The sequence below is a fragment of the Anolis carolinensis genome, chromosome 4 (genome assembly GCF_035594765.1).
Source record: "Anolis carolinensis isolate JA03-04 chromosome 4, rAnoCar3.1.pri, whole genome shotgun sequence".
Lineage (NCBI taxonomy): Eukaryota > Metazoa > Chordata > Lepidosauria > Squamata > Dactyloidae > Anolis > Anolis carolinensis.
This window is the reverse complement of record NC_085844.1, coordinates 73,903,451-73,916,747: the sequence shown is the minus strand read 5'-3', so window position 1 is coordinate 73,916,747 and position 13,297 is coordinate 73,903,451. Positions and strand designations below refer to the sequence as shown.

Below are 13,297 nucleotides of genomic sequence, written 5' to 3'. Positions count from 1 at the left end.
GTGTGGGACAAATGATCTGGAGGCAGGCAGGACACTGTTGCTGCCAAGCTCTTGGATCAGCACTTACACCACTGCCGAGAACTGGGGAGGAGGGACATCCTATAATGGAGGAATCTGACTTATCTTACATTACATTCCTTTATCTGTTGTACATAGAGGAAGCCAACTGGAAACTTCTCAGGTTTCTGGTTGTTCTCAAATGCAGAAAAAGATTAAAAATGAAGAACAAATAACACGATCTATTAGATCAGAGCTATTTGAGTTTTAATGTGTTATTTGGCTGGAGTGAAGCATTTTGTAATTATGGCTTTCCTCTTAGTTCTCATGCACTGTGGACAACATTGGTATCCATCCTGACTCCGCGATCCTTTTTGCTCTTCGTGCTCTTAATTTCCTGTGTTCCCATGCTCTACGCACGCCCTGTCTTAAAGGCACTAAGTTGTCACAACCATTTTCCAAACACGAAATTATGACTGACTGACTCTCCGTTGGAGCTCCTGAGAGCCACTCCTTGTTGTGCCCTGCGGAGCTGCTCTGGAGTAATGCATGGCACGCCCAGCAGCCTTTGAAATGAGTGACTGGGAACTGGATCTCATGTCCGGAAGTTGGAGGATTGAATTCCTCTTCCCCCATGATGACATAGATAAGAAACAAGGGAGCCAGCCTTTCAGTCAGTAGAGCCAACAGTTGTTTTCCTTCTGCTGTGCAGGTGACAGGTGGGGCTGCCAGTTCGGAAAAGATCTTGTATCCTGGATAGCAACTGTGTAGAGCTGATTAAAGAAGACGATCCAGCTGTGTCCTGATGTGTGTTTATCTAGAGATTGACTAAGCTTCTCCGAGCAATGCTTGGGAGCCTTCCAACGTTTAGGAATCGAAAGGGTGTTGCGTTTCTTGTATCATCCCCTTAATATGATGCCAGTTATTTCTATATACTTTCTTTTAGATTGCCTTCATATTGAGCAGGGGCAATATTTAATAGTTTACTCTTAGGCAAAGCCAACTGAATTAATAGCCGAATATTTTGTCCTTTGCAACAGGAGTTGGGAAGTGTGGCATGAGCAGAGGCAAAGTTTCACTCTTGTTGTAGGTGGCAGCACTAAATTTTCAGCTAAAATTATTACTAGGAGTCATTTCTCTTTCTATTTTTTTAAAGTAAATTGTGGGACTTTTTGTTAATCTGCCATTCCTGGAGACACTCAGGAATAGTACTTGACCTCTCGATTATGTTTTTAGTTTATGGTGCCAGAAAATTCCCAGGAATTTGGGAACTTTCCTCATTCTTGATCTCGAACAACTACAGCATAGTATTCAACACTAAACCCCAAATCTTTACTATTCCCATTCTGTGAATAATGTGGTGAATTTACAGCCTTCTGGTTGTTGTTGGATTGCAACCCCCATCGTCCTTCACTTTGACTTGGTTAGATAGGACTGGTAGGAGTTTCGTTGTTGCTCATCACTGATGTAAAAAGTACACATTCCAGTACATTGAAAAGATTACATTTTCCCATAGGCACATTCCAGTGAAATGAAGTCTATAAAGTTGGTTCCTGAGGAGCTTTAAACTGTTTTTACATTTGCTGTACTATTTATCTTGCTGAAGAAGCAAGCTCCACTCTGTTCTCTCAATATCATTCCCAGGAAAGTGCCCACAAGATAATAGCTTGAGTGAAGTATTTTGTCTTCAAAGAATTGTTTCTTTTATAAATTCATGCATGAATTCACCAGCTAAATTTAATTGCCAAATAGACAGGGGGGGCAGTTCCCTTGAAATAACAGAGCTAGTGAAGATATAATAGGTTGGGATCTTGAAATTATACAGAATTGTATTGAGGCTGGATTTCATCTTTGTTTGTGCTGAATCAAAGTCACTGTACAAATTGCTTGAGGTTCATAAAAGTCTCTCCCACTTTAATCGTATCTAGACAAAGCCTTCTAAATTAAATTAGGCTACTGAAAGAAACCAAGGTTCACCTGCTGGGAATCAACCGTCTACCCAGATTCACTTTGCCACTCACTGTAATTGATTTCACATGCACTTATTTGTTACAGTTTCCTAATCTCTATGGCCCAGTTGTTTTCATTCTCCACATCAATATCTCAATTTTTATTCATAAACAGGCAAAACATATACCACTCATTTTACTCAAGGGAGCTCCCAGTCAGTGCAGGGTGACAGTTTTCTTCCCATTATCTCATTTACTGTGAATGAATATTCCTGTATGACTAAGACTAGATCTACACTGCCATATAATCTGGATTATCTGCTTTGAACTGGATTATATGAGTCTATGCTGCCATATAATCTGGTTCAAAGCAGATAATCTTGATTTTATATGACAGTGTAGATGGATCCTAAGAAAACTGCTTGTGTGAATATCTAGTTGTACAGATCAGAAGCTGGAGGAGATTTTCTGTATCAAGGCTACCAAAGGGAGAAAATCCAGGAGGCCATGTTGGTGGAAATCATTGAGTTGAACAGGGCTTCCTTTGGCAAGGCATTATTTTCTTTCTGCAGTACGAATTCTTGAATATAAGAAAAGAATAAGCATTGCTTCAAGGGCATATAAGGTTACTTTGCAGGCTACAATAGTCAGTTCCATGGAGAGGGTGAGGATGGAGTTATTATTATTTCCTTTCCCATCAGTTAAACAAAAGATTGAGAATGTCATCATTCTTCCCACCTTTGGCAGCAGCTCTAGCTAGGACTATCTTCATAGTTGAAAGACCAGCCAAATATACTCCTGGGAAAGAATCCCATAGTTTTGTTCCATAGTTCTGTTAAAAAACAACAACCCAATTTTACTACATTAATTTGATACCAGAAAGCTTCTAAATTAGTGGTTCCCAACCTGTGGTCCACAAGAACAACAATATGGTCCACAGTTCATTGCTACTACACAGTTGCAACGAGAGTGACTGGTCTCTTATAGTGCCAAGCCTTATAGTGCCAAGCCAAACCCTCTTATAGTGCCAAGCCTTATTAAATATGATTTTCTGTGGGTGAGCAGATGGCGACTATTGGATGGCATATATTCTGTATCAGAAACTAGAGCTGATGTGGTCTATCTAATGCAATTTTCTGAATCAGCACCTCAAATAACCAAACCAAATCTAAAGTTGACCAAAAAGTGATTTGTAGCCCTTTTGATACTAATTTTTGAAGAGTGGTCCCTGATCAGAGTCATCCCTGGTCAAAGGGTCCCTAGTCAAAAAGGGTTGGGAACCACTGCTCTAAAGAAGTGGATTTATGAAGTTCATGAAACTTTGACCAACAAACTAGCAAATTTTCTTGAACCTCTAAAGCCCTGTGGGGGTCCTCAATAGCTGAGTGAAATATCGAGATAGGAATATCACAAACTGTCCCTGATTGAAACCAAAGGATATTCTTCTCAGTGCTTTTTCCATGCTTGTTCATGCTCTGTGCAAAGTGGGATGTGGTATAGAAGATTTTTCCTTTCATTAACTAATATCAAATTTCTACCCCTGTACCCAGAGGAAAACCCCAACATGAATTGATTTTTCTACACCACAGATATCACTCTGCATAATTGCATAATTCAGTGGTTCTCAACCTGGGAGTCCCAGATGTTTTTGGCCTTCAATTCCCAGAAATCCTGACAGCTGGTAAACTGGTTGGAATTTTTGAGAGTTGTAAGCCAAAAACATCTGGGGACCCCAGGTTGAGAACCACTGGCATAATTGGTGATAAAAACTAGGTAGGATGGAAAGCAATGAAAGTGGTAGATAGTATGAGGTCTGTGAAAGTCGAAAGGAATGTTTCTGTTCCAATTTTCCTTTCCATGCCATAGGTTAGAGAAAGTGATGCCATGGGATATGCAGGGTAACCTATTTTCCACATCAGAGAGTTGCTTTTTTTATTTGAAACATATACAGGTAAATGTTTCAGTTATGTGACTCATTCTACATTGTGTAAGTGCATGGATGTGAGTGTGTGCCCACATAGGTATGTGTGTGCAGAATGCCATTCTTGCTTTTTGATGCCTAAGTAGAAAACATCTGGAAGCTGAGCAGTGGCCTCCAGTGGTCATTGACTCAAATTGCTGAAAGCAGAACTTAGATAAATCTTCTCTAATTGCTAATCCTGATCATGAAGCGCTTGAAATCAGAAATGCCATGGTTAGCTCATAATAAGCCTTATAGCGAGAAAGATTAACTCTCAAAAATTTAAACTGAACCAGAGGTCTTCCTAATTCCCAAACTTTGTGTGGTTCTTGAGATATTTCATCCAAAAATTCTCTCAGTTTAACCTTCCAAAGCCAAGTCTCAATGTTATTAAAGAAAATGTCTCCTTGTGCAATTAAGTTAACAGTGCTAGCTGTTGTGTAGAAACAGAGCTCTTCCAGACGTCTAAAAATAAAACAGCTGGTTCTAATAAAAGACCACGGAGAAGGTTGATGTCTAGGTGGTTTGTAGTAGATTATTTAGTAAACACTAACTAATCTGTTAAGCAGCAGCAAAAACAAGAAGCATGTGTTTCCTGCTAAATCAGGTTATTAAACTCAAAATAGCATATGAGGGAGCAGGAAAGAAATTAGCATTGGAAAGGATCTGCAGGCATGGCAAACCCCTGTTTTGGTTCTAAAAGTGTATATACATGTACTTTGTTAAGCAATTATGCCACCATTTTGCCTCTGAATCCAGCTGGCGAGCTTCAGTTGTCCAATGAAAACAAATAGATCCAGCCAGCCAAACGTTTACCCACCTCTCTTCTTGATAAGCCTGGGTGGGAAACCTTTGGCCTCTAGGTATTTTCTATTTTGACCCTCAGAAACCTTAGCCAGCATGACTAATAATGAAGGATTGCTGGGATTATAGTCCATAGCATCTCTTGAGGGTTCCCCAAATGTTTAATATTCAAGGTGAGGAATTTATTTTAGGACAAAGTGCAAATATAGTTTAAATATAGTTGAATTAAAGGTAAAGGTTTTCCCCTAACATTAAGTCTAGTCGTGTCCAATTCTAGGGGTTGGTGCTCATCTCCATTTCTAAGCCGAAGAGCCAGCATTGTCCGTAGACACCTCCAAGGTCATGTGGCCAACATGACATCATGGAGCGCCATTGCCTTCACCCTGGAGCAGTACCTATTGATCTACTCACATTTGCGTGTTTTTGAACTGCTAGGTTGGCAGAAGGTGGGGCAAACAGCAGGAGCTCACTCTGCTCCTCGGATTCAAACCACCAATCTTCTGGTCAGCAAGCTGAGCAGCTCAGTGGTTTAACCCACTGTGTCGTCAGGGGCTCCTGTTGAATTAGTTTAATGTAAAATCATTCCCTTTAAAAAAAGACGGGATGAACAAAGAGAAAAGAAGGCTATAGATCAGTGATTCCCAAATGTTGGCCCTCCCTTTGTTTTGGACTTCATCTCCCATAAATCCCAGCTGGCTTACTAGCTGTTCAGCATTGTGGGATCTGAAGTTCAAAACACCTGGAGAACCAAAGGTTGTGAACCACTGCTATAAATGGTTCAGTTATTTTCTCCATTTCCTCCATATATTTTTCCATTTCCTTCCAGCTGCAGAATCTTACTGGAAGAGGCTTTTAATATGAGGACCATTTCCTGCCATAGAGGGTTAAATTCATGTAACTTTACAGGTGTTTTTGGACTGGAACTTCCAGCATTCTTCATCTTGGGTTACAAAGGGAATTGCAGACCAACATCAGCTATAAAGTTGCATGATTACCACCCCACCACCCCAACCCCTCAAATAGGGAATTTATTTATGCAGGAGGGCAAGACTGCAGATGGCTTCAAAGAAAAAGATACGGAATCTGGATGGAAACCAGGAGTCAGTGGGAGAGTTTAAGAAGTGGCTTCATATGGTCTACATCAGGATGGACAGCGTACAGCTTCCCCCCGCCCTTTCCCCCCTGACATTAAGTCTAGTAATGTCTGACTCTGGGAGTTGGTGGTCATCTCAATTTCTAAGCCGAAGAGCTGGCATTGTCCGTAAACACCTCCAAGGTCATGTGGTCAGCATGACTTCATGGAGCGCCGTTACTTTCCTGCCGGAGTAGTACCTATTGATCTACTCACATTTGCATGTTTTCAAACTGCTAGGTTGGCAGAAGCTGGGGCTAACAGTGGGAGCTCACCCTGCTCCCCAAATTCGAACCGCCAACCTTTAGGTCAGCACGTTCAGCAAAGAAAAATATATGTTTAATCCACTGTTCCATCAGGGGCTTGGGTTTGTATTAAATGCTACTTTTGTTTACTTTTGTGTACTAATTATCTTTTCGTAAAAACCCCAATGGTATAGTGCAGACTAAAGCTTGTATCCCTGCTTGGTCATGGAAACCCACTGGGTCACCTTGGGCAAGCTTTCTAGCTTTAATCCTTCTAGTGGTGCATAAAGCAGGATGCAAGTACATTTTAGGACTACTTTGTTGGGAGAGTGACGTAAATGCTTCAGGAAATGAGCACAGAGGTGAGTTCAGGGTAGAAACTACAGAATCCGTTATAAGGAGTGATCAAAAGAGATGATTCTCCCATAAACACATTAAAGAAGTGCAACTATGTATATGTTTCTTCATTCTAGAAATGCTACGTGTAACCTGAAATCTTCATAGCACTTAGAAAAGCTTGGTTTGAACATTTTGTAGCCTCCTCCTGCATTCTTTCTTGAGACTAAGTGAATGCAGACATTGTAGCTTCAGCATCAGCCAGACTTTGCTTCTTCTCTTTCTCTGCTTTGGCTACCATCTAGCTGTATTAAGATTTCTGGAAAGCTCAAAGTCTAGCACACAAATGGATGCACACATATGGCCTTTTGGTTGGTCTTACAAATATACTGTCCTAATAAAGATGTTGGCGTTTATTTTAGGAGATTTGCTTTTTAAAAAACTAGTCTTGTTTATTTAGAGTTTATTGTTTAGCTCCTAAGTTTTGGCATTAGTGTAAACCAGCCTGGTTAGAATACCTGTCTTGTTGTTCTTTCTTGCTTATCGCTGCTGTATAAAGGAAGCAGCCTGAGTCAAAGTTCACTATATATCTGTTTCCTTTAAAACTTTCTGTATCTCTGCTTGTTCCATCACTTTTAAAACAAATGATGGGATTGTTCCCCTGCCAAGCTTACCACATTGCAGAAAAGCTTGTTTTGATCTCTATGGAGGAGGCGTGTGTGACAACAGGGCTTTTAAAAAAATAAAAATGTTATTATTCTGTAAATTGTCTGGAAAGCATTGTGCAATATGTACAAGGCTTGAACCACATCCCGGTGTTAAGTTATGTGTGTTTACGTTTGCCTTTAGTAATAGAGATCTATGGGTTTGGGGAGCAGCCCATTGCTCTTAATGAGTCGTTGGCTTCATTCCTAAAGCTGCCTGAAGTGCTTCTGCTCTCCTTAGTGGAAGTAATTCTGTCTTTGATGTAGTTTCCAGAGCTGTTAACCAATGTCGCCCAGTTCCCAGAGGAAAAAATGCACTAAGAGCATGAGCAGGCTGAAAATGCAAAGCCCAAAATGAATTCTTCCTATAGGAGCCTGACAGTCTGGTTCTCTGTGGAATCTTGCTTGTTTACATAACGTTATCTGGCTAAGCTTTGGTATTTCATCTGGCTGGCAATCCCTATGAAAGGCAGCTGTCCAAGCAGTGGGAGCATCGCTTCTGGTATGTGTATGTGTTGGTTTTGAAGTCAGTAACCTCTTGCTCAAAACACTGTTTCTTCCTAATGCCAGCTTAATATTTCTATGGATCTGCAGGAGTCCAGTGTGGCTCTTATTTCCCTTTTTTTTAAGTTAAAGATGATATAATTACAGTAGTATCCAGGGACGTCTGCTGAGATTTATAGTTAAAGCACTTCTATAAATGTACTAGATTCTTTTGTTCCAGAAAGAGCTTTTTACAATTAAAAACAGTTTCTTGTGTCATGAACCAGAATATTAAAAACTTTTAAAAAACAGAAACCAAGGGAAATTGTCAGAAGTTGTAGCATTTTTGCCTGAACATGTGAGGTTAGGAGGAGTGATGAGCTGCAGAGGTGTACATTTTGGACTCACTTTGGGCATTCCTGTCTGTTATACTCCTGCTCATCTTGCATGTAGTGCAAAGAACATAATGCAGTATTGGGAGTAAAGGCACCTGGAAGTATCTGTCAAATTAGGAACCCAGTCTTATCAGGCCATACAACTGAATATTTGTACTTGTATTGCCACTTAAAACCACAGAGTTCTCTTGCACATACAGTAGAGTCTCACTTATCCAACATTCTGGATTATCCAGCACAGTTTTGTAGTCAATGTTTTCAATACATCGTGATATTTTGGTGCTAAATTCGTAAATACAGTAATTACTACATAGCATTACTGCATATTGAACTACTTTTTCTGTCAAATTTGTTGTATAACATGATGCTTTGATGCTTAATTTGTAAAATCATAACCTAATTTAATGTTTAATAGGCTTCTACTTAATCTCTCCTTATTATCCAACATATTCGCTTATCCAACATTCTGCCGGCCCGTTTATGTTGAATAAGTGAGACTCTACTGTACTTTGAATTCTGCCGTGTTCAAGCCAATAGAGATGCTTGTCTCCTGAAAATCTTGATACATTTATCATCAGTGGGACCCATGTCTTTTTCTTCCTCCAAATACTGTTGTGATGTTTTTGCTGAAAAGTTTAATCTTCTGTTCTGTCTGTAAGAGGAATGTCTCAAAGATGGGCAAAACGGAGAGGAGGTCAAGAGAGCAGAACGAGTTGCATTCCTTTTCTAAACGGTGTGGAATTTAAATAATACCTTTCAGCGGATGTTTTGACCACACGCAGGAGGGAAGCATACAGTAGATGTGTCCTAACCTCAGTTGCTTCACCAGAGCCATAAATCAAAGCAGCTTTGAAAATACTTATCCATTCATCAACCCCACCCACACAGCCAGGTGCTGTGACTTGTCAAGGCACTTGTGGCTTCATTTTGTCTTTGGCAGAAGGGGAACTAGTGAACAGCAACAGGAAACGCTTGCCCTGTACTCTTTTGCTCAACATATTTGCTGGTTTCAGACTCCTGAAGAGGGAGAGAGCATTTCTCTTCACTGCTGCCATTCTGGGTTTTTTCACACATGTGTATAACCAACATACTGTGCCTTAAAATTTAATATACAAATGACTTGTGCTAATTTCTTAATGCGTTCACAGCCACACTTAAACAATTAAGTATTTGCGTCAGGAGGAAACTGCAAGTCGCTTCTAGTGTGAGAGAATTGGCCGTCTGCAAGAACATTGCCCAGGGGATGCCCGGATGTTTGATGTTTTACCATCCTTATGGGAGGCTACTCTCATGTCCTCACATGGAGCTGGAGTTGACAGAGGGAGCTCACCTTGCTCCCCGGATTTGTTCAGCAGTCCTACCATCACAAGGGTTTAACCCATTGGATTCAAACCGGCAACTTTCATGTCAACCCCCCAACCTTCAAGTCAGCAGTCCTTCTGGCACAAGGATGTAACCCATTGTGCCATCGGGGGCAAAGTATATGAGTGTGTAAGAAACACACATCATAGCTGTCAGTTATCAGATACTTGTTTCTAGCTCTTTTCGCCTTTTAAAAAAGGTGGCAGGTTGATGATGATAGTTCTGCACGTGCATCATACTTTCAGATGTACAACTTAGCATTTCTACCATCACATCATCATACCCTACTTTCTTTCAGGAAGAGCCTGAAAACTTGGCTATTCCAGAAGGCCTTCGTTGACTGATCCTTGTGGGATCATGTTATTTACCTATTAAGCAGTAGACCCTCTGGATTGTTTTTAGGATTCATTCAGCACTTTAAGTATTACACCTGCTGTATAATTATCCCTCCCTGATAACTTGATATTGCTTTGCACCTTGGCCTGGATCTTTTGACCCAAAGCGGGATTTTAATATTATTGTGTATATTGACTTTTATGACTGTTTTTAATCATGTTGAAGTTTTACTGCTCGGTTTGATGTTTTATCTGATTTGTGCTGTCGTGTCTGGGCATGGCCCCATGTAAGCCGCCCCGAGTCCCTCCAGGGAGATGGGGCGGGATATAAGAATAAAATAATAATAATAATAATTATTATTATTATTGTTGTTGTTGTTGTTGTTGTTGTTATTATTATTATTATTATTTCTATCAACTTTCAAATATATGCCTTAGTACACAGAATAAATATACTAATGCAGGAAATTCATTTGTTTCTAATAATGACTTTATAAAGACTATAGTTCATATATTTTAAGTTGTACAATAATTTTATCATTAGGATCACAACACACCATAAGGAATTACATTAAATGATAGAAGATTATACTTAAAAGATAAATAAGGTGTAAAGATGCAGATCTCTCAGTTCAATTTGAGAGCTGTTTACTTATTTTAAATGTGGTAATGATGGGTAGAATACTAAGTTCACCCATCAAGTAGTCTGATACAATCTGCAAAGCCATGTCTTATCTACCAGTTGAAAGCAACTTGCAGATAGTGGGTTAAACACCCCAGCCTTTCTACGTTGGCTCAGATAGCCATCAATGTCTTCTTCTTTTTTTTCTTTTTTTCTTTTTTTTTTTTACAAAAAATGCAGGAGTGGATATCTTCTAAAGATCTATATCCTGTCACTTGGACATTGCAAGGATACACATGCACCACATGCCCTGGTGACATCCCTCCCCCCCCCCCCCCAAAAAAAAAAAACCGTAGTTGCCTTTTAAAGTCATTTGAGCCATGGAAAATGATTTTACAACTCTTTGGTGTCTCTTGACTCTTTGAGACCTAGGAAACATATCTTTTATACACAGAAATGGAATTGAATTTGCAAAAATGTGTGTGCCATTACCTGTAAAAGGGTACAAGGGGATTGCTAACTTTAAAAACAATTGACCACACTTTGCTCATGGCTGAGATGGGAGATTTTGGGCTCTAAAATTGTTTCTTACCTGGTTTTTGAAGGTATAGTCAACAACCAAAAGTATATCTGCTTATACCTTCAAACATTCCTTGTCCTGTACTTCTCATCTCAATAACAGTTTATAGGTTTCATGTAAGTATGTAATGATTAAGGCATAGGTTGGGCCACTTGCCTCACATTTGCCCCTGGCCTGGTCTGCGAATCAGTCTAGACATTCTTGAAGAGAGACTCACTGATATAGTTTTTCAGCAGCAGCAGCAGCACTCATTGATTGACAGGTCCATTCACTATCTGGATTTTTTAAAGCACAGATTTCAGCATACATATATTAGCCATTTATACTAGCTGGAGCTAATTCTCTTATTCTTGTTGGGAAAAGCCCATAGTTTGATTTGTGCAACTGAAATTTTGTTCTTTTCTTTCCAGATGAAGACGATTATGGTAACTATGGTTCAAACACCTTAACCAGAAAAAAGAAGGCACTGGTAACCCTCCGGAATGACAGGCGTCCCCATGTTAACATTAGCATGCCTCAAGACTTTAGACCAGTTTCCTCTATCATCGATGTGGACATTCTGCCAGAAACGCACAGGAGAGTAAGACTGTATCGACACAGCTGTGAGAAACCATTAGGATTTTACATTCGTGATGGGACAAGTGTAAGAGTAACTCCTCATGGGTTGGAAAAGGTACCTGGCATTTTTATCTCGCGGATGGTTCCCGGCGGTTTAGCTGAGAGTACAGGTTTACTTGCTGTCAATGACGAGGTCCTGGAAGTCAATGGCATAGAAGTCGCAGGAAAAACTCTAGACCAAGTAACAGACATGATGATTGCCAACAGCCATAATCTTATCATCACTGTCAAGCCAGCAAATCAAAGGAACAATATCATCAGAAGCAGCCGGATGTCTGGGAGCTCTGGCCAGTCGACGGATAGTGCCACAAGTCACCACAGTTTGCCTTCTACTCATGTCTTGCAAAACTTCCACCCGGATGAAATGGAGAGTGATGAGGATGCTGACATTGTCATTGAGGGCTGTCTGGAGCCTCAGCCCACTCCAAAATCACATAGCCTTCCTTCCGGTAGCCTTTCTCCACTTAATGGCAATAGTCTTTGCCCCAAAATACAGAGGGACCTGGTAATCAGCAGCAGTTTGGGACGGGAAAGTAATGGAAATATTCACAAAATTTTAAGTTCCTTAAAATCTGATCCTCGCCATAGCTTGGTTCTTCCCAAAGGAGGCATTGAAGAGGATGGAACTGTGATCACACTTTAATGGTTTTCCCAAGTGTGTGTGTGTTTCTAGTCTGAAGTGCCAATTGAAACACACTGAAGAAAGAGAGGACCTTTATTCTCACGGACCTATTGCTATTTGAAATGTGCTGAACTGTCAAGGAAGGATGGTGTTCACAGTTAGACATCGAAGGGTCAACTACTGCAACCCAACAGAAAATGTAAATATGATTTTTGGACCCAGAATAAGAGATGGAATCATCTTTTTTATTTATTTTTTAATGTATTTTTATTAAGGGTATATAGGTAGATAAAGGGGAAGGGGGTTTGGCAAAAAGGGGAAGGGGGTATTTTTTTTACAAGTAAAGTGGGAGAACAATATTGTGATAGAAAAGTAGGACATTTATGAAAGAATTGTAAAAAATAAAAAACAAAAAAAGAAAAAAAAGTCCTAGTAAGACTTCCTTCTAGACTTTTGCAGCTTTGTTTTTGTCTCTACATATAAAATCCATTTTGAGGGTAAACAAAGAAATTCTTAAAAACCAAAAACAGAAATGGAACAACTCTTCATAATTCTTAATTCGAGAAAGGAAACATGTCCACTTTAATGTTTCTTTTATTTTCCCTTTTATTCGTAGTCCTCTATTTTGAACCAGTCTGTGTGCTTAATCGAATTTCCCAAATTTTTCTTTAATAAAAATGTTAATTTGTCCATGTCTTTAATCTCTCTCAGTTTCTGTCTCCATTCATCTATGTTTGGTATTTCTTTCTGCTTCCAATGTTTCACGTAACTGATTCTGGCAGCAGTGGTCATGTATGTAAGCAAGATATCATCCTTTAAATTTAACTGGATATCCGAATCTGTAATGCCTAATAAATAGTATTCTGGCTTCATGGGGAATTTTAATGTAAGAATATGCTGGCATTCTACATGGACTTTCTCCCAGAACCTTTTTGCTTCTTTACAGGTCCACCACGTATGGAAGAAGCTTCCCTCTTGATCCTTGCACTTCCAACAGTTTTTTTGTGTATTTTTATACATTAAACTTAATTTCTTCAGTGTGATGTACCAGCGGTGGAACACTTTTAGCCAGTTCTCCTTCAGATCCATTGCATATTATATTTTAATTTTTTTATTTCAAATGTTTCCCATTCTGAGAGAGTTATTGTTCTTC

The 13,297-nt window shown here is 39.7% G+C and overlaps 1 protein-coding gene across 1 annotated transcript in view; it reads left to right on the top strand.

Annotated features, from left to right (window-relative positions):
- pard6g (par-6 family cell polarity regulator gamma) overlaps positions 1-12,840 on the top strand; it is an 84,423-nt gene extending 71,583 nt beyond the window's left edge. The window contains exon 3 of the mRNA XM_003219770.3: positions 11,315-12,840. Within this exon, the coding sequence (XP_003219818.2) occupies positions 11,315-12,165 (851 nt within the window). The 3' untranslated portion in view covers positions 12,166-12,840. The remainder of the gene's footprint in view (positions 1-11,314) is intronic.
- Positions 12,841-13,297: the final 457 nt, after the last annotated feature.